Here is a 26177-nt window from a genome sequence, read left to right on the forward strand (position 1 = left end):
TCTGTCTGTCTGTCTGTCTATCTATCTATCTATCTATCTATCAGTCTGTCTGTCTATCTATCAGTCTGTCTGTCTGTCTGTCTATCTATCTATCAGTCTGTCTGTCTGTCTATCTATCAGTCAGTCAGTCTGTCTATCTATCTATCAGTCTGTCTGTCTGTCTATCTATCAGTCTATCAGTCTGTCTGTCTATCTATCTATCTATCTACTCAGCAAGTGACATCTCTTCTGGACTCCATTTCCCGTGAGCACTAGCGGCCATTCACAGAATCATGAGACCCATCATGGGACCGTGTAGTCCCGCTGTTTAGCAGCAGTGTTGTGGGTGACCGATGCTGGCAGTATGGCGGTAGAAACCATCGCACCTGACTGGGAGTTTGACCGTTTTGATGACGGTTCACAGAGTGAGTAGAGTCCTGAGCTGAGCTGAGCTGAGCTGCGCTGCGGTGAGACAGAGCAACATGCTACAGTGAACTACGTTAGCCTGCGGTGCTAACAGGATGCCACTGGGCTCCGTCTATTTGCTGGCACGGAACAAACATTACTGTTAATTACAAACACATGCTCGTTTAAATGACACCTTTTGAAATTATTTCACTTTATTTATGTTAATTGAACGCGCAGCGTACCCAGCCACGTTGTAACGTAGCTAAATGGCAAATTGGTAAAGTTAGCTAACGTTGATCACCATCAGTCTGATCAGCTGATCAGTCTGACAGCCTGATGAACCTGGAGTCATTGTGACAGCAGCTCACAGTAAACACAGTTTAAATAGCACACTTCTTCCATTAAAGCAAACCCAGTGGACAGTGGTAGAGTAGTTGTTCTTAGTGTGTGTCAAGTCCCCTCTCAGTTACTCTCCAGTGCTCCTACACAATGAAATGGGTTGATTTTGTGTCTATTTCTGATTCTCTGGCTTCTGAAATTCATATGTAAACCATAAGAAGACATGCATTGTAATTGATCAAAATAATATGACTCTTTACTTCTAACATTTTAGCTAAAACAATGCATCTGGTACTGTAAACTGCTAACTAGCTGTGTCCTTGATCAAACCCTCCTCCCTACAGAAATACACACAGAGGTTCAACTGAAGAACTACAGCAAGTTTCTGGAGGACTACACCTCCCAGCTAAGGGGTATCGAGGAGGCTCTGGATGACTCCATCGGAGATGTGTGGGACTTCACTCTGGACCCCATCGCCCTGAAGGTAAAATACTAAAAGCTAGTATCTGTAAGGCCTGAAAAGACTGTCATTGTTTTTACACAATTTACACATGTGCAACTTCCTTCCCAATACCTGCTACTCTTTTTCAGCTTGTCCCATATGAGCAGTCATCCTTATTGGAGTTAATTAAAACAGACAACAAGGTAAATAAAGATAAACAGAATGTCATTTTGAAGTCTCCTATGCAGTTTTCCCTTTTTTTGATAATGCGTCATTTGTTGTGTTGTGTGCAGGTTCTGAACAAAGTCATCACAGTTTACGCTGCTCTCTGTAGTGAAGTGAAGAAGCTCAAGTATGAGGTAAGCATGGTCAAAACAGTGCACTCTGTGATATTGTGAGGTTAGTTTGGTTCGTGTTTCTCATCATATCCGTCTACTCTTGCTTCAAGGTGCCCTGTGGCGTTTGAAGGATGTTGTGTGTATCCTTGAGGTCTATCTAATGTGATGAATGCATTTCCTTCCTTAAAACACATTTGCAAAGCTGATTTGTTTTTTGTTTTAAGGAACATTATGTAAAACCCCGGGGGGATTATTGGGACTACTAGCATGGATTTAAATGGAATATAATATTCATAACTATGATTTCATTAGTCTGCATGGGGAACGGGTCCTCTTCACGGAGTCCGCCATCTTGCTCCGCCATGTTTCTACAGTAGCCCAGAACAGACAAACCAAACTCTGGCTCTAGAGAGAACCTTTAACGTTTTTACGTTACCTGAAGGCCAACGTAGTTCTCCGACACGCTTATGAAGCTGCGGTAACGTGAACCACAGAGTGCATAACCGTGGTACCGCTGTCTGACATCCATTGCTCATCCAAGTAGGGTTATTATGGTCTGGTTGGCCTCTGAGAGAGGCGAAATGTGTTGCCACGGTTTTGCACTCGGAGGCTCACGCTACTTCAGTCTTGGAAAGGGAGGAGTGAGCGGAGGGGTACTCGGTTGGTTGCAATCTGTAACCACACCACTCGATGCCACCAAAGCCTACACACTGTACCTTTTTAAGTATTTGAAATCCAGCATTGTTTTCATCCACGTTTACTAGCTTGCAGTCTTCTTCTGCCTTCGCTTGTGTGTTACCGTCACCTGTTGATCAGTGGCTAGTGACACCATTGGCAGGACTGTGTATCGTGTCACTTGTTGTGCACGAGATAAACAAAGCAGCGACCCACTCAGAAAAACGTCTCCATAGCACTACTAGAGGTCTATAACTCTGGAGGGAACCTTTAAGCAACATCTCTCCAAACATGTTGGTATCCCTTGTTTGTGTTGTGAGTTGAGATATAAAGTCTGATTCTGTGTCCTGAATTTTTGTTCCCTTGCAGGCAGAAACCAAATTCTACAATGGCTTATTGTACTATGGAGAGGGAGGTAAACAGTTTGCTATTACTAATCACTTTTATTCTAGGTTTGCCCTCAGTGGTACACAAAAATAATATGTGCATTTGTGTTGCAGTGTCTGACACCAGCGTTGTTGAAGGCGAGTCCCAGATTCAAATGGGCAGATTTATCTCATTCCTCCAGGTATGCAATGAGTACTTTCTGTGGTAACATACTGTAGTTTATTGAAATCACAGAACCGTTGATAGTTTCTCTCTTTGCTCTTTGATAGGAACTGTCCTGTTTTGTGTCAAGATGTTATGAAGTGGTGGTCAACATTGTTCATCAGCTGGCTGCCCTCTACAACAGCAACAAGTAAGATCCTTCAACTGAAGCAAGTAACGTTACACAGTGAATGTAGTGTTCTGGTTGGATTGGCTCGAATATCCACGTTGTGAAAAGAGCCTTTGTGCACTTCACATGAAGACAAAACAACAACTTACAGACTGCATTTCTCGTTCAAGTACGTGCATGTTTGACTCTGTTACAATGTAAAACAAAATGTACAAAAGCATTTCTCCTCTCATATCTCAGGGGTGCAACAAAAATCATTGAGTCGTCGGGTGTCCATTTCCAGGTGGGTTTTAAGATTTGGTTAGTTTTATTCATGTCTTCAATCTCTGGTCTTTATCTAATCTATCTAAATCGTCTGTTTTGTGTTCCATCTGCAGATAGTGTACGAACACCTCGGGGAGTTGTTAGTGGTTCTGCTCACACTCGATGAGATCATGGAAAATCACGGCACACTAAAAGATCACTGGAAGATGTATAAAAGGTTAATGCAGACACACACATGGCTATTGCAACCAGTGAGATAAAAGAAAAGCTAAATTCCATTTTGTTGGTACTGAAGACAACAACCATCTGTTAAAATGTGAAACTATCTGGATGAGCATGAAGGACAGCTCTCAGTGGTTTATAAAAGTGGTGTAGAAGCCAGAGTGTGTATCTAGCCTGTGTTGTTTATTTATTTTTAAGCTGCACACGTTCTTTTGGTTAGTATTGTGTCCGGTAATGGGCACAGTGGTGTGGTTTTTTACTTTATTTACCTGTGCATTTGGACGGCGGGATTTAGACAATAAGGGTGAGTTCAGCTCAGACATTATCTGTTGAGTAACTGTAGTACTACTACTATCAATCAAAAAGCAGCTAAGAGGCTAAAGCAGGCCCTTTGCTGTGACTCGTTTCAAGAAATCCATAAGTCCAGATGTGTTTTATGGTATTTATTAAATGAAAAGAATGACAAGCAATAACTTAGGCTAACTGGAATAACTAAAGTAGGTGACGTGACGTGACAGCAAAGAGCCTACTTTAACCTCTTACCGTTTTTTGATTGATAGCAGTCGCTACAATTGGATTGAAACCAGTCGTGATGTGATGCAAGCAAAGTCTGTTTTATTTCAGTATAACATGATGTCTGACAAATTGTTGTTTTCAGCTGAACAAAAATATATGTACGTTAATTTGATCTAGAAAAATATATTTTGTATTAACCCTACATTTTCTGCATTCATACCTAATTTCATCTCTTTAAACCAGATAGTAGTGTATGATCTATTTCAACAATCTGTATAGGCTATATATATTTCTGTAATTGCATCCTCTTATTGTAGGTTGTTGAAATCTGTGCACCATAACCCTGGGAAGTTTTCCATCCCTGAAGAGAAGCTGAAACCATTCGAGAAGCTCCTGCTCAAGCTTGAGGGACAGATGCTGGATGGCATGATACTGCAGGTGATGTCGCTTCTTTCAAGCCTTTATTATGTTGTAGAATTTGTTTTCTGAAGATCAAGCGTTTGCTCAAAAGTCAGTGTTTCTAGCTTGGTGCTAATATGCAAACAGAGATCAATTTCTCGACTGTAAGCATAGGTTATTTTAAGACAGAATACTTGAGAGTTCATGTCCTCTGAGCACCATTAACCTCATGATGTTTACAACTGTGTGACAGGCCTGTGTGGAGCAGAGATTCGATGATCCCGGGGAAGGAGTAGCTGTTGCCAAAAACAGTGCCTTTGCCGAGGAATTCGCCTTCAACATTCGCACCATTTTCACCAATGTCGAGTCCAAAATTGGTCAGTTTCTCTCCTCAGGATCGACTGGTTCACTCCCTCCTGCAACTTCAAGTGATTTATGACTGTGTGTCCGCATTGTTTTCAGGTGAACCTTCAGAGATTGACCAGAGAGATAAATATGCTGGAGTCTGTGGTCTCTTTGTGCTTCACTTTCACATCTTCAGGAGTGTCGACAAAAAGTTCTACAAGGCGCTGCTGGACGTCTGTAAAAAGGTAGATCGGTGTTCTTGGCATGCCTCTGTTCTCCATCTGTGACGGCCCTCCCTTGTCTCTATTTATTTTTTATTTTTTTTTGATAACCTCCTGACAGTGGAAACATCTCAATCACGTGTGTCTGTGTCTGCCTCTTCCTCCAGGTTCCAGCTGTCACTCTTACTGCAAACATCATCTGGTTTCCTGACACTTTCCTCATCGCTAAGGTCCCAGCCGCAGCTAAACTAATGGATAAGAAGAGTCTCCAGGCCATCAGAGCGCAGAGAGACGCCTACCTGCAGCAAAGAGCTCAGACACTAACAAAGTCAGTGGGGCCAAAGATCAGTCACATTTATTTAGTTTCATTTGTAGATTTGTAGAATGTGATTGTTTCTGTTGTTTCTTCTCTTCAGGGATGTTCAGTCCTACTACGTGTTCGTAACATCCTGGATGATGAAGATGGAGTCCATTTTGTCCAAGGAGCATAAAAGTGACAAGTTGGCAGAAGACCTGAACAGCAGGTGTAATGTGTTCGTACAGGTAAGGACTGACAGCATTATCCCCTAACGAGGCTCCGCAGGACAACAGACCAGGACATGGGACTACAAAGACTAGCTCATCATCACATGGCATTCACATTTTTCCAATATGTCTTCAAATCCAGGTGTAAATGCACCTTCAGATGTATTGATTAACCTCAAAAAAACAGGCAACTTTGCTATGTGTTGCAAATGCAACACACACAATAAGTTCCTATAGTTACATGCGACCCCTCCTCCCCCAGGTTTCCCCTCAAACCATGTCTTGCGCTCTCATTGGCTGTAGCTCGTGGCCGGAATCCCCGACAGGTCCAGATATTTAGCATGCTAGATATCTATAATGTATCTGCGAGGCTCGCGTCTTTGAGCAGTTCACACATGACGCTCGAGTGCCGATGTGCGAACGGCGAGCTAACGCCGATTTGCCACTGATCTGGAGCTTTTGTCGAGGAGCTCCAAAAAACGTTGTGGAGAAGAAAATCCGGACTAAAGCCGTGTAATGTGAACTAGGCATAAGTGAGCTTTCTGTATGAATCATGTCAAGATAAACTGACCGCATAAGATTATGTAAAAAGTGGTGTGCCTTTAATACAAGTTTGTTGAACTTCTTTACTAACAGTTCCCTGTGTGTTTTTCCTGTTCCTCACAGGGCATCCTGTATGCATACAGCATCAGCACCATTATCAAAACCACCATGAACATGTACATGTCCATGCAGCGGCCCATGACCAAGACCTCTGTCAAAGCTCTGTGTCGACTGGTTGAATTGCTCAAGGTGTGTGTGTGTGTGTTTGCGCTTTTGAATGTTTCCAGGCTTTTCACCAGTGTATGGTCTGTTTGAGTAAAACTAATAAGGTCATGTGACGTGTCTCCCCTCAGGCCGTGGAGCACACGTTTCACAGGCGGTCCATGGTTGTAGCAGACTCTGTTTCTCACATCACTCAGCAGCTGCAGTCACAGGCCCTCAACGCCATCGGCAACGCCAAGGTGAATACAAATGCACAAATAATAAATCACATTATTGGTATTTACAGGAGGAGTTTATGGAGTTTTTCTAATTACAGGTCTAACTTCATTTCATATGTTTTTATTCCCTGAAGAAAAGGGTGATCTCTGACAAGAAGTATAGCGAGCAGCGGCTGGATGTGCTGTCGTCTTTGGTGCTGTCAGAAAATGCTCTGAGTGGACCCAGCACGAAGGAGCGACGCCTGGTGGTGTCTCTGGCACTGTGTGTCGGCACTCAGCTGGTACGTTGGGAGAAGTTGATGGGATACAAACACTTCTGTTTGCTTTTATTTCATTTGATTCTTAGCTTGAAATCTCTCGCCGCCTTGTAGAAAACGTTCAAAGATGAGGAGCTGCTTCCACTGCAGCTCGTGTTGAAGAAGCTGGATCTGATTAGTGAGCTGAGCGAGAGGTGAGATTTTACTTCTTTTGATCAAGTTGATCAAAATTTCAAGTGCAAATTTTCAAAGTCGGCACACGACACGATCTTTTTTCGCTGCGCCTTCCAAGAGCTGGCAAAGTGATTTAACCCTCTGGGCAGTGAAGACAACTCCCAGAAGTTGAGATACTGCTGCTGCTTGGTGTGGAGCCAGTGTGACAGACAGCTTTCAACATGTCGTGTAACATACAGCCAGTTGTTGTGCTGTGATGTCTCATAGGCAAAGAGCTTGCACAGTAGTTTTGAGAACCAAACACTTTATATAACCAAATCCTTAAGATGCCTAAATCTCAAATACCCATTCATCCCTTTGGCAGACGACTGTCATCAATTATCTGTTGAGACAAACATCATCTGACACTTGGATGCTAATGTTGGACCTCGTCAGAACTGTGTATAAATTCTTCGCACAAAATCCTGTCATGTAAGCAGTTTGATGTTTTCTTTGACCTACTTCGGGCATATGACTGTTTTCCTGAATTCCTCAGGGTCAAGCTGCAGTGTGACTGTAGTTTCCTTTACTGGCATCGAGCTGTGTTTCCCATTTACCTTGATGATGTGTACGACAACGCCGTGGACGCAGCGCGAATACACGTAAGCAGAATGGACTGTCCACACGCACGGTTTCTTTGAGATGTTACATGGGTTTGTAACATCACAAAGGATTCACGCCAATTTAGGGGAAATCTACATTGCTGAATGAATTTTGGAAGTTGGGGTTTACTGCTTTACCAGACACGTGGAAGACTGAATATCTTCTAATTCATATAAACTGTTTGTTTATGGCTTGCCTTTAAATGTTACCTGTTTGTCTTCTGCTTGTGTCTGATTGGCTGCTCCGGTGCTCTGCCTTCCTGGGTGACGTCTGTGATTGGCTGGAGCAGTACATGTTTAGTGCACTGAGGGACAGCGTGCCGTCCATGTTGCACGCCAAACACATGGAATCATGTGACCAGCTACTGGAGAGCTACGACAAGGAGATCATGGACGTGTTCAACGAGGTGAGAACAGATGAAATGAGGATGTTAGAGGAAATATACAGTATGGTGTAAAAGTGTGGGGACGTTCGATTTAAATCATTTTATACAAATTACCAGAGTTGCAGTCACATACTGTTAGATTCTTCATGTTACTCTACGCCCCTGTCTCAGGAGGCATATACTTGAACCAGTTCTCCCTTCAAAGGGTCTGATTCTCGTCTACACTGGGCTGACCCAGGTAATAACTAAGCAGCCAAAAACTGTTTAAACTGGTAGTGAGGAGATTCGCCTAGCTTCTCACGGCCCACATCCAGACGCCAACCCCGCTGCAGCTGGGTGAAGGCCTGCTGCGTGGCCGTTGCAGCGTGGCCGTTGCAGCGTTCCTCTTTTACTGCCGGATTTGAATCTCCTAAGAAAGGTGTTCACATTCCTAAGACCTGATCGTGGTTACATGCACATTTGTTAATCACAACCATCTCAATGATCATGTATCGTTCCTACTCCAATAGAGAGTAAATCTTAACACTTTCCTGCTAACATTAATCATGTTATACTGATTAGTGGTTACATACTCTGTGTCACAAGAGTCCATTCTTGTTATTCATCTGCATCTAGCCGCCAGCCGCTAAACAGGCTGTAGCGTAATCGCTTGGGGCAACCTGGTACTGTCAGTGTATGTCCACTAAAAAGTGCTTGTTGTTGCCACTGACAGTCTCAGATTGTTATAATAAGCGTCTGACAACATTATGGAGAGGACCTTACAGAGAAATAACTGTTGTAACTAGTTTGAAACCGTAAGTGAGAGTGGAGAGAGGAGTGCCGCGGGACGCCGGTGTTGTCACAGTTTGTTGTGTTGGAGTTCAGATAACGTGGCTCATTGTTATCGAAAAGATTTTCACTGTCATGGCTGAGTATTTAGCTGATTTCGACAATGTGGATGTGACAAGACTTCTCCGAGAGAGACACACAATAACAAACAGAAGTGAAAGGTGTGTTTCATTTCTCTGTAGGGTCCTTTCCATAATGTCAGAGACAACGATCTGAGCCTGTCAGTACCCTTAACAAGCACTTTTAGTGGACGTAAGCTCGTTCAGCGGCTGGCAGCTGCAGCGCTCTCCCTCAATACTGGACCTATTTAAATAAACTGTTAGACACTCAGACACGAAAACATGGGAAAATATGTGCAGGTTTAAAAATACAGAAGTCACTCTTTAACCTTGCTGTACATTTGTGCATCTTGTTCTCGTTCTATCTCTTTAGCACCTGCTGGACAAGCTGTGTAAGGAGATTGAGAAGGACCTGCGTCTCTCTGTTCACACCCACCTGAAGCTGGACGACAGGAACCCTTTCAAAGTCGGCATGAAGGACCTGGCCCACTTCTTCTCCCTCAAACCCATCCGATTCTTCAACCGCTTCATCCTCATCAAAGGTGATGGAAAACTGTGTCCATACACACACACACACACACACACACACACACACACACACACACACTTTCTTTGCAATTTTAATAGCATCTACTGCACTCATTAGAACGAAACAAACAAAGCTCAAACGGAGCGTTTCAGACAGAGGTTGAAAAGACTCCTCGATCTCTGTCAGAAAAACTCCTTTTCTCTGTCTTCCTCTCGGTAGTCGCTGTGATTCACCGTAGAGCTCCACTGATCAACAGGCTCATTCACATGCAGAAACATTCATGAGGTGCTTTGCATCGACCAGTTATGGCTGAATGTGGGCGTGTAGAATATGAGGCGGATCCATGTGCGCACATTTCCAGTTGGACTGTGACTTATAAAGGGAACATTGCCTGCAGCTGTGCGTACGCACAGTTTTATAAGTCTGATATATATTTTTTTTGGCACACGCCATTTTCGGCTTTTGTGCGCACGTACATTTTTAGTATGGATCCTACGCACTGTTTTATAAATGAGACCCCTGATCGTGTCAGTGTAAGAACGTGTGCTGTGTAATACTCACACCTGCTGGACAACTATAAGATGGTGCTGAGGGTTTAACTTCTTTGTCACGTCCTTGCAGCCTATGTGACCCACTACCTGGATAAAACTTTCTACAACCTAACCACTGTCGCTCTGCATGACTGGGCCACCTACAGTGAGATGAGGAACCTCGCCACGCAGCGCTATGGACTCACGATGACTGAGGCGCACCTGCCCAGCCAGACCCTGGAGCAGGTCTGTGTGGTTACACCGTATACGTCATGACAGAGGTGGAGTTTTTCATTTAAAGAAGTATAGGTTGATTATAACTGGAGCCCCACCCGGTGTGTTCTCATCAGGGTTTGGACGTCCTGGAGATCATGAGGAACATTCACGTTTTTGTCTCGCGCTACCTTTATAACCTCAACAACCAGGTAAGACAGGAAGCCTCCATATTCACCTTCTATCTCTTGAACCAAGCAGTTTTTACAGTGTGTGACAGTTTTTGCTTTCCAACAGATCTTCATAGAGAAGGCCAGCAACAACAAGCACTTGAACACCATCAACATCCGTCACATCGCCAACTCCATTCGGACCCATGGCACAGGCATTATGAACACCACGGTGAGCTTACAGGGAAGGCAGTGGCGTGTGTTTTAGTCCGTCTCTCAGATCTGGGTGCATCGAGGGCTTTTAGCCTCACCTGTTGCACATCTCCTCTCTTCTTTCATCAGGTGAATTTCACCTACCAGTTCCTGCGGAAGAAGTTTTACATCTTCAGTCAGTTTATGTACGACGAACACATCAAGTCCAGACTCATCAAGGACATCCGCTTCTTCAGAGAAACAAAGGACCAGTCTGATCAGAAGGTAGAGACAGGCTCAGTGTCAGTCCAAATTCATTCATTTTATCACACCAGTTACACAAACTAAGCACAATGGACAGATGGTGAATATTGGAGGGGTGGAACTTTTCAGAAAATGTTCTGTTTTAGTTTGGTCAGATAGTTGCAACACCAGTTGAGCCCCGACTGGTGAGAGCTGGAAAGCTGGCGTTAAATGAGCCTCGGGAACGGGGCTTCTCTACATTTTCTGTTCTTGGAACCAGTTAGCTGTCTAATCCTCCTGAAGTTTCTGTTTTAGAAATACTGCGTTATCATATCACCATGCACAGTAACTTGGCTCCCTGCCACCAGCTCTTATGTTGTCCATGATTGTGTTGTAGTATCCATTTGAGCGAGCGGAGAAGTTTAACCGCGGCATCAGGAAACTGGGCATTACTCCTGACGGACAGAGCTACCTGGACCAGTTCAGACAGCTCATCAGCCAGATTGGTGAGAAAAACAACGTATTCCGTAAATGTTGATCTGCTCTTGGCATATCATCTTCAGAAATTCAACTGCAGGTGCAGACAGACGTAAGCCAACATCAATTTGACCCCGTTTTTCTTTCAGGTAACGCCATGGGCTATGTGCGTATGATTCGCTCTGGGGGACTCCACTGTTGCAGCAGCGCTATCAGGTAAAAGAGAGTTGTTTGAGTGCAGCTAACCTGCTCAGGAGCAGGTTATGTTCCAGATAAGAGATCAACTCGTATGAAAGCATCTCCTACTGACCAATCAGAGCTTTGTGTGTAGATCGTATGATAATATCACACACATATGAAGAAGTTTAAATCATAATCCAGACTAAAAACAACACCGTTAAACCTGACAAATGCAGGAAGGACAGCTGGCTGTATGCTGAGGGTGTTTACCGCTTTGATTTATATTTTTTGATTTATCTTTTTTAACTTGCTCTTGAGTCCGGTTCACACCGCCAGAGAGGGGGGCGCAGGTGATAGAAGGTTCAAATAGTCTTAGACGCCACATTTAATACAGGGTAAAAATAAGTGTAATCCATTCATCTATTACACTCTTAAACGCTATTTATATTTAGACGAGTATATCTGACTTTTGAGTGTTCCGTTAAATTAATAACTCTGTTAATTTACGCATTCACACATCTGGAGTTTTTTCTTTTATCAGCCGTCCTTCCTTCCTGCATTTGGCAGCTTCAGCTGTGTTACTTTTAGTCTGATTAAGTGTTTAACGTCTTCGTATTTGTCCAATATAGGTTACTCTTCCTTTGTGAAATGTGCTGCTCTGCCTGTCTGTTGACTTGTTCATGTCTATGATTGGTCAGATGCTGCAAACACCTCCCCGTTTATGTGCACGCGCTCATAACGAGATTGGAAAACCCTGGGTTGATTTACCGAGTTGATAACCAACTTCGTAGTACAGTTTAGCGAGATCTCGTTTGTTAGAGTTAGTGAAGCCAGATAACGAGAAGATACCCCGGAGAATGTTGAACTGTCTTCGTAGTACAGGCCTCCAGTTATGTTCCATATAAGAGATCAACTCGTATAAAAGCACCTCCTACTGACCAATCCAAGCTCAGTGAGCGGATCATATGGTAATATTACACAAATACAAAGAAGTTAGTCATAATCAGACTAAAAACAAGACAGTTTAAACTGACAGATGCAGGACGGACAGCTGGATTTATGCTGTGGGTGTTTACCGCTTTGAATTATGTTTTTAGATTTATTTTATTTACTTGATCTTGAGTCTGTTTCACACCGCCGGAGACGGGACGCAGCTGAAAGAAGGCTGAAATGGCATTAAACAAAGTTGTGGCGTGTATGACGATAATATGATAAGAGTAATGGAGTTATTCAGTATACTCTGAAAGCTATCTATACATCACTGCTCCATTTATACGACTATATCTGACTTTTGACTTGTTCCCTTAAATTAATAAGTCTGTTAATTTACGCATTCACACATCAGGAGTTTTTTCTTTTGCCAGCTGTTCTTCCTGCATTTGGCAGCTTCAACTGTTACTGTTAGTCTGGACTGTGTGTTTAACTTCTTCGTATTTGTCGAATATAATAGTTTACTCTTTGTTTGTATAATATGCCGCTCTGCTGACAGTAGACTTGTCCACGTCTGTGATTGGCTTATATGCTGCAAACGCCTCCCCTTTCATGTGAACACGCTCACAGCCAGATGGAGAAACCCTGGGTTGATTTACTGAGTTGATAACCAGCGTCGTAGGAGCGCTTAGCAGATCTCGGTTGTTAGGGTTAGTTAAGCCAGATAAGGAGAAGATACCCTGGGTATGTTGAACTGTAGTACAGACCTCTGGGCAGAGCTACTGGAGAGGGAAACGTGACAAGAGCACAGGGAACACATACAGCCGTAACATTCACTGAAGTGTTTTCTGTCATATCTCACTTGTATGTTTTTGGGTCATCTCCAGGTTCGTGCCAGACCTGGAGGATATAGTCAACTTTGAGGAGCTGGTGAAGGAGGAGGGACTGTCAGAGGAGACCCAGAAAGCTGCCAGGTAGGGCATTTGAAATCCCTGCACTTCCATGTCTCCAAAATACACTGCTCATTAAAATGAAGGGAACACTTAATCATCCCAGTATAACATCGTCATCAGTTAAACTTCAGGGATATCAATCTGTACATTTAGGGAGCACAAGTGATTGTGAATCACTTTCAGCTGCTTTGGTGCAAATGAAAGTGACAACAGGTGAATGGAGAGGCAACAGCAAGACAACGCCCCCTAAAGGGAATGGTTCTGCATGTGGTGGCCACAGACAGCTGCTCTCTCCTCATCCTTCCTGACTGATTCTTCTCTAGTTATGTGTTCTGCTAGTGTCCTCTTCACTACTTGTAGCATTAGGCGGTACCTGCAGCCCTTATCAGGTTGCATAGGTGGTCCAGCTCCTCCAGGAAGACATCCATACGTGCGGTCGCAAGAAGGTTTGCTGTGTCTCCCAGCACAGTCTCAAGAGCACGGAGGAGAAGGGCATCGACCCAGCAGCAGGACCGTTATCTGCTCCTTTGTGTGAGGAGGAACAGGAGGAGCTCTGCCACAGCCCTACAGAATGACCTCCAGCAGGCTAATGGTGTGCATGTGACCAAACTGTCAGAAACAGACTCCATGAGGGAGGCATGAGGACCCGACGTCCTCTAGTGGGACCTGTGCTCACAGCCCAGCACCGTGCAGCCCGATTGGCATTCAACAGAGAACACCAGAATTGGCAGATCCACCATTGGTGCTCCATTCTCTTCACAGATGAGAGCAGGTTCACACTGAGCACATGTGACCGGCGTGAAAGAGTCTGAAGACGCAGTGGTGAACGTTATGCTGCCTGTAACGTCATCCAGCATGACCGGTTTGGTGGTGGGTCAGTGATGGTCTGGGGAGGCATACTGTATCCTTGGAGGATCACACAGACCTCCATGTCATAGCCAACGGTACCCTGACTGCTGTAAGGTACCAGGGATGAAATCCTCAGAGCGATTGTCAGACCTTACGCTGGTGCAGTGGGCCCTGGGTTCCTCCTGGTGCAGCGGGCCCTGGGTTCCTCCCTGTGCAGGACGATGCCCAGCCTCATGTGGCCAGAGTGTGTAGGAGTTTCCTGGATGACCAAGACATCGATGCTGTTCACTGGCCCTCACGTTCCCCTGACCTAAATCTAATTGAGCACCTATGGGACGTTATGTATCGGTGCATCCAACGCCGCCAAGTACCGCCACAGACTGTCCAGGAGCTCACTGATGCCCTGATCCAGGTCTGGGAGGAGATCCCCCAGGACACCATCCACCGACTCATCAGGAGCATGCCCAGACGTTGTCGGGAGTGCATACAGACACGCGGGGGCCGTACACACTACTGAGTCCCATGATGAGTTGGATCAGCCTGTGATTTCAATAGTTTACTTTGATTTTGGATGTGATTTTGAATCCAGCCCTCAGTGGGTTGATGATTTTGGTTTCCGTTGACTGTTGTTTCATCATTTTGTTCTCAACAGGTTATACAATGGACATCAGTAAAGATTTTCCACTTGAATAATTCGTTCATCAAGAGATCTGATGTGTGATTTAAGTGTTCCCTTCATTTTTTTGAGCAGTGTATAATTTGCATGTCAGTCTTTGTGAAGCATGCACTTGTGTTTTCTGTAGATCTAAAAAAAAAAAAAGAAATTGGGGTGTTTGTGGGTTAATCTACATCTGCAGCGTCGGCTCCAGTAGATTCAGTTTTGGTTTAATATTTCTGTCATGCACACAAACAGCTGTGCTTCAGTTGTGTCTACGGCACAGACTGTATAGAAGTGGACGTAGTCACCGTGATGTCACCCATTGGTTTGTGGACTACAGTTTTGAAGCCTCAAGTTGGGCATTTTGAGAGAGGGAGGAGCTAAGTACAACCGAATGCTGAATAAGTCATTTTCAGGCCACCAAAAAGGTTCTAATTAACTTTGATGAAGTGAAAACACTGTGAAAGGGTTAAAGTTGTAAGAAGAAAACACAGACAATCACAAGGTATCCCCGCCCTAAAGCATCCCATGCTTTATGGTCTGACTCTAAATGGGACCATAATTTACTAAATGAACATCATGCTGTATTGAAGAAGACTTGAAACTAGAGATTGAGACCATAAACTCATGTTTACAATGTTTACTGAGGGAATAAATCAAGAGAGAAGTAGGCTCATTTTCTATCAGACTCCTATCCAACCAGAGGAGTCGCCCCCTGCTGGCTGCTAGACAGAATGCACGTTTAAGGCATTTCAACATTGGCTTCACTTTTCAGACCAGGAGGTAGCTCACTGGTCTGTGGTCAAATAATTCTGATATTTTCAGTGTATTTCCATTTTTACACCTGTAGAGGGCACCACAGCTAAAAAGATGTAAAGGAACCATCACCTGTTGTTTCCACAGTTCTTCAGTGTTGTGTGTCGTTTTCAGTGTCCTAGATTCAGTGTTGGGAGATCTGACCAGCAACTCTGCCGAGGGGACGGAGTACTTCAAGATGCTGGTGGCGGTGTTTGCTCCAGAGTTTCGCAGTGCTAAGAATATGCACCTGAGGAACTTCTACATGATCGTACCCCCACTGGTCAGTGTCAAGACCTTTCATTTGGCTGTGTTCCAAACCGCCTACTACATACTACTGACAAACGCAGTATACAATACATACGACATACTACTGACAAACGCAGTATGCAGTATACAATACATACTACATACTACTGACAAACGCAGTATGCAGTATGCAGTATACAATACATACTACTGACGAACGCAGTATGCAGTATACAATACATACTACATACTACTGACGGAACGCAGTATGCAGTATACAATACATACTACATACTACTGACGAACGCAGTATGCAGTATACAATACATACGACATACTACTGACGAACGCAGTACGCAGTATACAATACATACGACATACTACTGACGAACGCAGTATGCAGTATACAATACATACTACTGACGAACGCAGTACGCAGTATACAATACATACTACTGACGAACGCAGTATGCAGTATACAATACATACTACTGACGAACGCAGTATGCAGTATACAATACATACTACATACTACTGACGAACGCAGTATGCAGTATACAATACATACTACTGATGAATGCAGTATGCAGTATACAATACATACGACATACTACTGATGAATGCAGTATGCAGTATACAATACATACTACTGATGAACGCAGTATGCAGTATACAATACATACTACATACTACTGATGAACGCAGTATACAGTATACAATACATACTACATACTACTGATGAACGCAGTATACAATACATACTACATACTACTGATGAACGCAGTATACAATACATACTACTGATGTATGCAGTATACAATACATACTACATACTACTAGGGGTGTTACAATTCACTCAGCTCACGAAACGATAAACGATATTGGGTTCACGATCTCGATACGATACAATATTATAACAATAATTTTAACAGAACTTGAATGATGAAAATATAGGACTGAAAAAGTAGCCTTTTATTCAAAAGACACAAAATGCAAAACAATGCTGTTTGCCCTATAGTTCCATTTTGTATGGTATCAGTCCTGTCCTCTGTCCTCTTGTCCTCCATCAGTCAGTATCAGTCCTTCCTCCTGTCCTCTGCTGATGTCACTCATCAGGTAACGTTAGGGCTGGTAGGGGGGGCTGCTTTGTCTCAGCCAGCTGATCAGTTTACCAGTAGGATACATGACAAACTAACCTAAACAGTTGGACTACACAGCCTACTGCCAGCTTTAGTCATTTAAAGTCATTCACAACTCAACTAAATAACTTACACGTGTTTACAGTTAGCTGTTAGCCACCGAGCTAACAAGCTATGCTTGTGTAAACATAGCGGCGGTGGATGAGAGACTGCGTACAGAGCAGATTGAAACGTTGCTTTCCTACTGTTTTATCGTGTGTATGCTTGTTGATCAGGTGTAATAACGTATCTTGGCTTTACACTTGCAAAGTTTTATAGCACTTACATAGTTGTCAACTCTATGGTGTGGGGGGCTCGCTCGCCAGCACTGTCCAGCATCTCTCCTCAGTACGTCCAGGTATGTTGGTGTGGGACGTCCCTGTGATCGATGCCCGTGCGTTGGTTCCTGCAGCATCAGCATGCTTGCTGGGAGTTCTTGATGTCTTTGGCAGTGACCGAGAAGTCTCATTCTCCAGGCTGCCACTTTATCACTAAGTGTTGGTAGTCCCTCGTTAGCCTTGGTAGTCCCTCGTACAGACGGAATTAATTAATGATGGTAGCAGTTGGTGTCAAGCAGGCAGCAGACGCGGCAGCAGATGCAGCCACAATCCAGGTGACATCCAGATCCAGGTGTACCCCGCTCCAAGTATAACCCCGCTCCAAGTGTACCCGTTCCAGGTGTGACCCCGCTCCATGGTTACCTGCGAGACAAGAAAGCACAAGGACTCCGGGGAAGGAATGAAGTTAGTAACAATGAATGGGACATGAATATATACAGGAGGAGAGAGGAGCTCAGTGTGTCATAGGAAGTCCCCCGGCAGTCTAGGCCTATAGCAGCTTAACAAGGGGCTGGTCAAAGACAGCCCTAACTATAAGCGTTATCAAAGAGGAAAGTCTTTAGCCTACTCTTAAATGTAGAGAGGGTGTCTGCCTCCCGGACTGAAACTGGGAGCTGGTTCCAGAGAAGAGGAGCTTGATAGCTGAAGGCTCTGGTTCCCATTCTACTTTTGGAGACTCTAGGAATCTCAAGTAACCCTGCTGCATTCTGTGAGCGCAGTGCTCTATTGGGGTAGCTCTTTAAGATATGATGGGGCCTGACCATTTAGCGCTTTTGTAGGTGAGGAGGACGATTTTAAATTCTATTCTTGATTTTACAGGCAGCCAGTGTAGAGAAGCTAATACAGGAGTAATATGATCTCTTTTTCTAGTTCTAGTCAGTACACGTGCTGCAGCATTCTGGATCAACTGGAGAGTCTTAAGAGACTTATTGGAGCAGCCTGATAATAAGGAGTTGCAGTAATCGAGTCTAGAAGTAACAAATGCATGGACTAATTTTTCTGCATCATTTTGAGACAGGATGTGCCTGATCTTCACAGTGTTACGTAGATGAAAGAAGGCAGTCCGTGAGGTTTATTTTATGTGGGAGTTAAAGGACATATCCTGATCAAAGATAACTCCCAGATTCCTTATGGTGGTGCTGGAGGCCAGGGCAATGCCATCTAGAGTAACTATATCATTAGATAATATGTTTCGGAGGCGCTCGGGGCCAAGTACAATAACTTCAGTTTTGTCTGAGTTTAACATCAGGAAATTGCAGGTCATCCAGGTTTTTATGTCCTTAAGGCATGCTTGAAGTTTAGTTAACTGGTTTGTTTCATCTGGCTTGATCGATAGATATAATTGGGTGTCATCTGCATAACAATGAAAGTTTATGGAGTGTTTTCTAATAACATTGCCTAAGGGAAGCATATATAAGGTAAATAGAATTGATCCAAGTACAGAACCCTGTGGAACTCAGTGACTAACTTTGGCGTGCATGGAGGACTCATCGTTAACATGTACAAACTGAGATCGATCTGATAAATAGTACTTAAAGGTCACCTATTATGCAAAATGCACTTTTCCATGTCTTTTAAACATCAATATCTGTCCTCAGTGTGTCTACAGGTCACCATAGTATCATAAAAGACCATCCTCTCTCTTTTTCTCCTGCTCCGTTTGTCGGGAAATGAGTGTAGAAAATCACTTTGCAGCTTTTCCTTTCTCTTCTGACGTCATTAGAGAATTGCAAGCCATGGGTTGGTTGAACCAGAGAACACGCAGCTAGGTGACCCCGCCCCACTGCGCGTCAGTCTGTGTAATCCACAACCGAACTTGACCAAAGTAGCTCCTACTGTTAGTCTGCAAGAACCAGCAGAACAGTCTTCATGTAATCCCATCATCTAAATATAACATGTTCTTTCACAAAGGCTTTATATAATTACACTGTTTAAACAGCTGATATTTATATATTATATATATTTGATGTCATGCATGTAGAAGAGTACAGGTAGTAAATAGTGACTGTAAGCAACACAACACATTTCTGTTTCACAGTCAAACTTTATTTGAGTAGACAGATGACAATATTAATTATACACAGCATTTGTAATCATCAGTTATGATGACATGGTACAGGAGAAAGTCTTTCAGCTCTGGTAAACTATGATAAACTAAGCTCCGGTGGTCTGTAGTCATGGTAACACAGAGACAGCTACTACTGTAATTAATATACCATTACTCTGATCTTCCATACATTTATCAGGTGTCTTTTACCAGAAATAATGAACTGACTACTGTTTCACATCTTCTATTTTCCACCCTGATGGTCGCTGTGTTTACACACCGTCTCATAGCGGTAGCATGTAGCTAATCCGTTAGCATGTAGCTACATGCTAACGGGTTAGCTCTGTATCTCCCATCTGCTCACAGCTATCTGCTCACAGCTATCTGCTCACAGCTATCTGCTCTCAGCTGTCTGCTCACAGCTGTCTGCTCTCAGCTATCTGCTCTCAGCTGTCTGCTCTCAGCTGTCTGCTCTCAGCTGTCTGCTCACAGCTATCTGCTCTCAGCTGTCTGCTCTCAGCTGTCTGCTCACAGCTATCTGCTCTCAGCTGTCTGCTCTCAGCTGTCTGCTCACAGCTGTCTGCTCACAGCTATCTGCTCTCAGCTGTCTGCTCTCAGCTGTCTGCTCTCAGCTGTCTGCTCACAGCTATCTGCTCTCAGCTGTCTGCTCTCAGCTGTCTGCTCACAGCTATCTGCTCTCAGCTGTCTGCTCACAGCTGTCTGCTCTCAGCTGTCTGCTCTCAGCTGTCTGCTCACAGCTGTCTGCTCTCAGCTATCTGCTCTCAGCTGTCTGCTCTCCTCTGGGATGATTCTGTCAGTCATTTCTCACAGATGGATCTGTAAAGACAGACGTAAAACAGAGTGTATGTTTACGGTTTACAGAGTTGATGCATAAGGTAAACACTGAGCTAACTAACAGAGATATAAATAGCATTATTTACCTGAGAGAAACCGTCAGGAAAACCTAGACCGCAGATGTTCATCATTTATCGCCGATTTCTGATCAGATTCCTCCGGGAACTTGCGCTGGGTGAAGTTTCTGGTTTATAATCTTTAAAGTGGTTTTATAAACTTTTCCTAGCTGCTTCCCTTTACCTGCAGAGCTACAGGTAGCTCTCTCCCTCTCTGTGAGGGGAGGGCGAGAGAGTGCTGTGTTGTTGAGGACGTTTGATTGACAGAAACGCTGACCAATCAGAGCAGAGTGGGAGGAGACAGGCTCTGAATCAGCCTCTGTCAAACAGATCCTCTGAGCTGGTATATTCAGGCTGACAGTATGGCTGTTTTCGAAACCGCATACTGCATACTACTGAGGAGCGCAGTATACAGTACGTACTGTATACTGCGTTCCTCAGTAGTATGCAGTATGTGACAGTTAAAGTGATGTATTTAGCAGTATGCTAGACGAGGCTTAAGCCTTCAAACCAGCTCTTAAAGCACAGGACAAAAAAACTAACTTGTACCACTATTACAATATTATCAAAAAATACAACTTTGATTTTGTTGTTTATGTTGTGCTTGTTTACTTTATAAGATACTGCAGGTTTAAACTATTTATTCTGACAGCTCATAAAGAAGTCCGACAAACAGGATCATCAACGAGGAGAGACGGGAAATATAAAACATTCATCCACAACGTTTACTTTACTCAAACTGCTTTTTCAGTTACAGCAAAAGGACTGATCTCCCTCCAGATATTAGAGAAATGTTAAAAAAGTGTCATGTTGTCTCATCAGGAACCTCTCTGCCCCGTCAGAAGCTGCTCTTTCCCTCTCCTCTTCTCTCTCCTCTCCTCTTCTCTCTCCTCTTCCTCTCCTCTCATCTTCTCTCGCCACTCTGCTGCTCTGCAGCCGCTCTGTGAGCGTCACTGGCCGGCTCTCCAGCGAGCTACGCCCGCGGGTGATTGTGGAGCTTTTTAACTCGAAAAAAGGCAAATAAACACAGGTTCCTGTTAATTTATAATGGACATCTGTGTTGTGATATTTAAACAAACTATCCGTCAACAAGGAAATCAAAGCCTCTCGTCTACAGACCGGTCTCTAGAGAGCTCCAGCAGCTCATAGCGGTCTCTGAGCGTGACTACCCGGCTTGCTGGCAGCGACCCGGGCAGGCGCTCGCTGGCTGTCACGGTATTCTGTGGAGCTTCTAAACTCCGACAACGGTGGAACAAATGTTCGATTCGCCATCTAACTTCGTAAAACTGCCGATATTAATAATCTACACAGTTGATTTCTCGCCTCAAAAACTTTCAGAAGTGAATTTAGTGTTGAAATGGCTACAGAAAACGTAAAAAAAGAGCAGCTTTTGGCTGCTGTTTTTATACCCGTAGCCTGTGCTGTTCCGCCGCTTTGCATTGTGGGATACAGTAGGCGAGCTAGACTGGTCCGATGCATACTGGAGAATTTTTCCAAATCAGTACGTCATCCGGGTATTTCTGGCATACTGGAGATTTTGCTTTTGTTCGCATACTGCATACTACATACTACATTTTGGCCAAATCAGTACGTACTACTAGTATAGTATGCGGTTTCGAAAACAGCCTATGAGAAGAATAAAGGGTTTTTTGAACATTGCAGCATGTAAACATGTTCTAGTGCAACATTAAAATACATCTATGAACCTGGAAATGAGCATAATATGAGACCTTTAAACCAACCTAGTGCAGTTCCTTTAATGCCAATTAAATGTTCCAGTTTCTGTAATAGGATGTGATGGTCAATGGTGTTTGCATACTGCATACTACATAGTGCATACTACATACTGCATACTACATACTGCATACTGCATACTACATACTGCATACTGCATACTGCATACTACATACTACACACTACATACTACATACTACATACTACACACTACACACTACATACTACATTTTGGCCAAATCAGTACGTACTACTAGTATAGTATGAGGTTGTACTACTAGTATAGTATGAGGTTGTACTGCTAGTATAGTATGAGGTTGTACTGCTAGTATAGTATGAGGTTGTACTGCTAGTATAGTATGAGGTTGTTCTGCTAGTATAGTATGAGGTTGTACTACTAGTATGGTATGAGGTTGTTCTACTAGTATGGTATGAGGTTGTACTACTAGTATAGTATGAGGTTGTACTACTAGTATGGTATGGGGTTGGACTACTAGTATAGTATGAGGTTGTACTAGTATAGTATGAGGTTGTACTACTAGTATGGTATGGGGTTGTACTACTAGTATGGTATGAGGTTGTACTACTAGTATGGTATGAGGTTGTACTACTAGTATGGTATGAGGTTGTACTACTAGTATGGTATGAGGTTGTACTACTAGTATAGTATGAGGTTTGGGATACAGCCTTTGTTTCTGTGCTACTACTACTACCTGTCATTTGTTTACCTATTCGCTCTGTTTTGTTCTCGACTGTTCTTCGTCTTTGGTCCATGCAGCACTTTCAGTAATTGATACACAACTAATCTCTCGCCTAGACGGTGAATTTCGTGGAGCACTCCATCAGCTGCAAAGAGAAACTGAACAAGAAGAACAAGACTGGAGCTGCTTTCACAGATGATGGCTTTGCTATGGGTGAGTGAAGCGATGAGTATGTGCTATATAGCATCAGCTCAGTGCTCTACACTTGTTCTGCTGACTGATTTCCTCTCTTCTTCCTCTCTTACTGCTGTGTCGCTCTCGCAGGCGTGGCCTACATTCTGAAGCTGCTGGACCAGTATCTGGAGTTTGACTCTCTGCACTGGTTCCAGGCCGTCAGAGACAAGTACAAGAAAGAAATGAACGCTGTGGTGAAGGAGCAAAGCGTCCAGTCGGCCAGCCAGGATGAGAAGTTGTTGCAAACTATGAACCTCACTCAGAAGAGGCTGGATGTCTACCTCCAGGTACAGTCCCTGTTGGATTGTCAAAGAAGATACACAACCCCCTCTAACTGAGGGATGTTAACAGGAAGTATAATGTTGCCATGGAGTCACTGAGTTTGTTTTGACTTTTATTTTTCCTTTTTTGACAAATTGGCAGCATTAAACATGCCAAATTAGCTATTGGCAGTATCTGTTTGCAGAGTATCCATGGATGTACAGACTACTATCGCAAGATGACTTCACTACTGAAGAAAACTCAAAAACCAGTGCAGTCAAAGTTAACGCCATAATAACGCTTTAGCACATATTCGTTTTAACGCCAGCAATTTTTTAAACAGATGAACGTAACTTGCTATTTTTGGTTGTAGCGGCTCAGTGTTAAATCTAGAGTGAAGATACTGGTATCATATGAAACTATAAAACCTGATGAATCCATCGGTACCAACCATGTCATAGTAGCATAAATAACGCTCCAAAGTTACACTAAATTTTGGCGAGGAAAAACTGGCATGGCCATTTCCAAAGGGGTCCCTTGACCTCTGACCTCTAGATCAGTGAATGTAAATGGGTTCTATGGGTACCCACGAGTCTCCCCTTTACAGACATGCCCACTTTATGATAATCACATGCAGTTTGGGGCAAGTCATAGTCAAGTCAGCACACTGACACACTGACAGCTGTTGTTGCCTGTTGGGCTGCAGTTTGCCATGTTATGATTGGAGCATATTGTTTTCTGCTAAATGCAGTACCTGTGAGGGTTTCTGGATCAATATCTGTCATTGTTTTGTGTTAATTGATTTACAATAATAAATATATACATACATTTACATAAAGCAGCATATTTGTCCACTCCCATGTTGATAAGAGGATTAAATACTTGACAAATCTCCCTTTTTAAGGGAAATTTAGAACAGATACAAAATGTGAGATTAATCATGATTAACTATGGACAATCATGTGATTAAAATATTGTAATCAATTGACAGCCCTATTAAAAATGGGATGATTCTCAGGCAGGTTCAGACATTTGAAGGAGCGTCTTTTCTATGATTTAGAAGTGAATTTATGGATGTTTATTTGTGATGGAAGATAATGATATCCTCGGGACGTGTAAGCCAAACTGAATATATAACAATGTGTGTTGTGTCTGTGTTCAGGTTGGACTAAATTCTGAACATATTCTGAGAAGGAACACGAACCTTGATGCTAATTGCAGCTAACGGGTTTTAAAGTACCTTAATTGGCACCATAGGCTGTGTGTCACAGACACTGATGCTGCTCCAGCTGCTGACGGTGTTAATAAGCGGGCCGAATCAACAGGCCGTACTACAATAACAAGCTTCCCTTTGTAACTAGAACACCGCGGTGCACCGGTCCCTTTCACCTCACGCACTATCTTTGCCTCTCATCGCTCCCTCTCTGACCTCTTTGTCTTCCTTTCACTTCAGGAGTTTGAGCTGCTCCACTTCTCGTTAAGCAGCGCCAGGATCTTCTTCCGAGCAGATAAGACTGCAGCCGAGGAGACCCAGGAGAAGAAAGATAAAGGTCAGGTGGTGTTGTGATGATTAATGGAGTCTTTTAATTATGCAAAAGCCCTGGCACAGCCACGCTGTTCTACAGGCTTTTTGTAGATGATTCCTCATAGATGGCACCCTGATTAATGAAGGATGAGCTCTGTGTGTTTTTATCCTCCTTTAGATCTCAGAAATAACTCACTTGCCATTCTTCTTTCCACCAGAACAAGCTGCCAAAGCAGGAGGTACCTCAGACGGCTCAACCCTCACTGAACCGGCCTCAAAGTGACCCTCGCTGTGAGATCAGCAGATCAGCGTTCACAACTTGAGTACTGTAAAATGAGGGCGCCTGGCCAGAAGAGGAAGTGTGAAGAGAAGATCTCAAGCTGCAGACTGCACTGAATGTGTGTGTAGTTCAGGGAGAAACAACCAGAAAGTGGATGAAGCTACAGACAATGTTTGTCTTTACGTCCCCTGACACAGCAATCATCTTCATCAGAGAAAGTGCTACTGCAGGAAGTGTTTTGTTTAGTTTCCATTCTACAGAAACATCGCCGTAACATCCCCGCAGCTTCCACGTGTTTGGAACATCTAATAAATTCAGCGACTGCAATTTGAAAAGGTCAGGCGGTGCAACAAGAGTAAGGTAAAAGCCAACGCTTTCCTTTGCCATACTGCCTTTTAATACTTCTACATCCAGTCTGAATGGACTGGATTCTTTTTCTACAGTCTCAGCCTCAGCTGTGTGTGTGCCCTCTGCTCATCACAGACAAATCCAATCAATGACTGATTTACATCTGTTTTGATTTCAACACTTTGCTGCATCCTTTGTTTGTGTCCAGTACACTAAATGTAATTGATTGTACATGGCCTTTAATGGCAGCTCTGTTCTTAATGCCTCTGTAGATTACAGCACAGTAACGAGGAATGTTTTCAATGTATAATCATGTTTGTGTGCCATATTTGCCAATTGCTAGTTTTTGTTTTGTCCATTTTCTACATTGTATGAATTCTGGTGTGTCTGTGCCTTTCTGAACTGTTTCCATAACCTAATGAATTTAGAAACAATACATCTAAACACACTAGATACTTGATCTGTGAGTGTAGCATGGTGCAAAAGTTTCATTATTTCTCTGCAGCACTGGAGATGTATCATTAAAGTTTTGTATCTATCAACATGTGGTACATGTGAAAATGAGGCCAGGATTTGGTCAGAATTACATCCCATGAATTGACTTGCTTGAAGAGAAAGTTCTGTAAAGTCTTTGAAGACTAATAAAAGTTGCACTTTCAACAGAATTTAATGTCTCAATCATGAATTTGTAATGAAAGCCTTAAAACTCAAAATGCAGATACTGCAAAAGGTTTTAAAGCACAGATTACATATTCAGTTCATGTTTGCTCCGTTTGTTTCCCGGTGTAAACCTCAAACCGGTGGACTATTTAAAAATTGATTGTACATGTTTTCCTGCAAATTTTATATTCTAATTAAAGAAAGCAGTTTAACTTAATGAGGGGTCCCTGATTTGTTGAAATAAGAGCAATAAACAACACACACACACAGCGG

The 26177-nt window shown here is 43.3% G+C and overlaps 1 protein-coding gene across 1 annotated transcript; it reads left to right on the forward strand.

Annotated features, from left to right (window-relative positions):
* The first annotated feature begins 246 nt into the window (after nt 1-246).
* Nucleotides 247-25909, forward strand: washc4 (WASH complex subunit 4). Its single transcript, XM_074634112.1, has 33 exons — nt 247-404; nt 1071-1210; nt 1318-1371; nt 1462-1527; nt 2551-2596; nt 2682-2749; nt 2838-2920; nt 3140-3182; nt 3277-3380; nt 4219-4339; nt 4554-4677; nt 4763-4890; nt 5034-5194; nt 5283-5409; nt 6058-6183; nt 6288-6395; nt 6509-6655; nt 6746-6825; nt 7341-7446; nt 7737-7853; nt 9093-9261; nt 9870-10024; nt 10129-10203; nt 10289-10393; nt 10504-10638; nt 10994-11102; nt 11223-11289; nt 13071-13157; nt 15574-15721; nt 22713-22809; nt 22921-23117; nt 24545-24641; nt 24835-25909. Exons 1-33 carry the CDS (start codon nt 344-346, stop codon nt 24897-24899), a joined length of 3516 nt encoding a protein of 1171 aa, XP_074490213.1. The 5' UTR covers nt 247-343; the 3' UTR covers nt 24900-25909.
* The last annotated feature ends 268 nt before the right edge of the window (nt 25910-26177 follow it).

Source organism: Sebastes fasciatus, chromosome 4, assembly GCF_043250625.1.
Source record: "Sebastes fasciatus isolate fSebFas1 chromosome 4, fSebFas1.pri, whole genome shotgun sequence".
NCBI classification, from domain to species: domain Eukaryota; kingdom Metazoa; phylum Chordata; class Actinopteri; order Perciformes; family Sebastidae; genus Sebastes; species Sebastes fasciatus.

Coding starts and splice junctions, on each gene's coding strand:
- washc4 (XM_074634112.1), top strand. CDS start 344: ATGGCGGTAGAAACCATCGCACCTGACTGGGAGTTTGACCGTTTTGAT. Junction 4,891..5,033: donor TGCTGGACGTCTGTAAAAAG/GTAGATCGGTGT, acceptor CTCTTCCTCCAG/GTTCCAGCTGTCACTCTTAC. Junction 13,158..15,573: donor GAGACCCAGAAAGCTGCCAG/GTAGGGCATTTG, acceptor TGTCGTTTTCAG/TGTCCTAGATTCAGTGTTGG.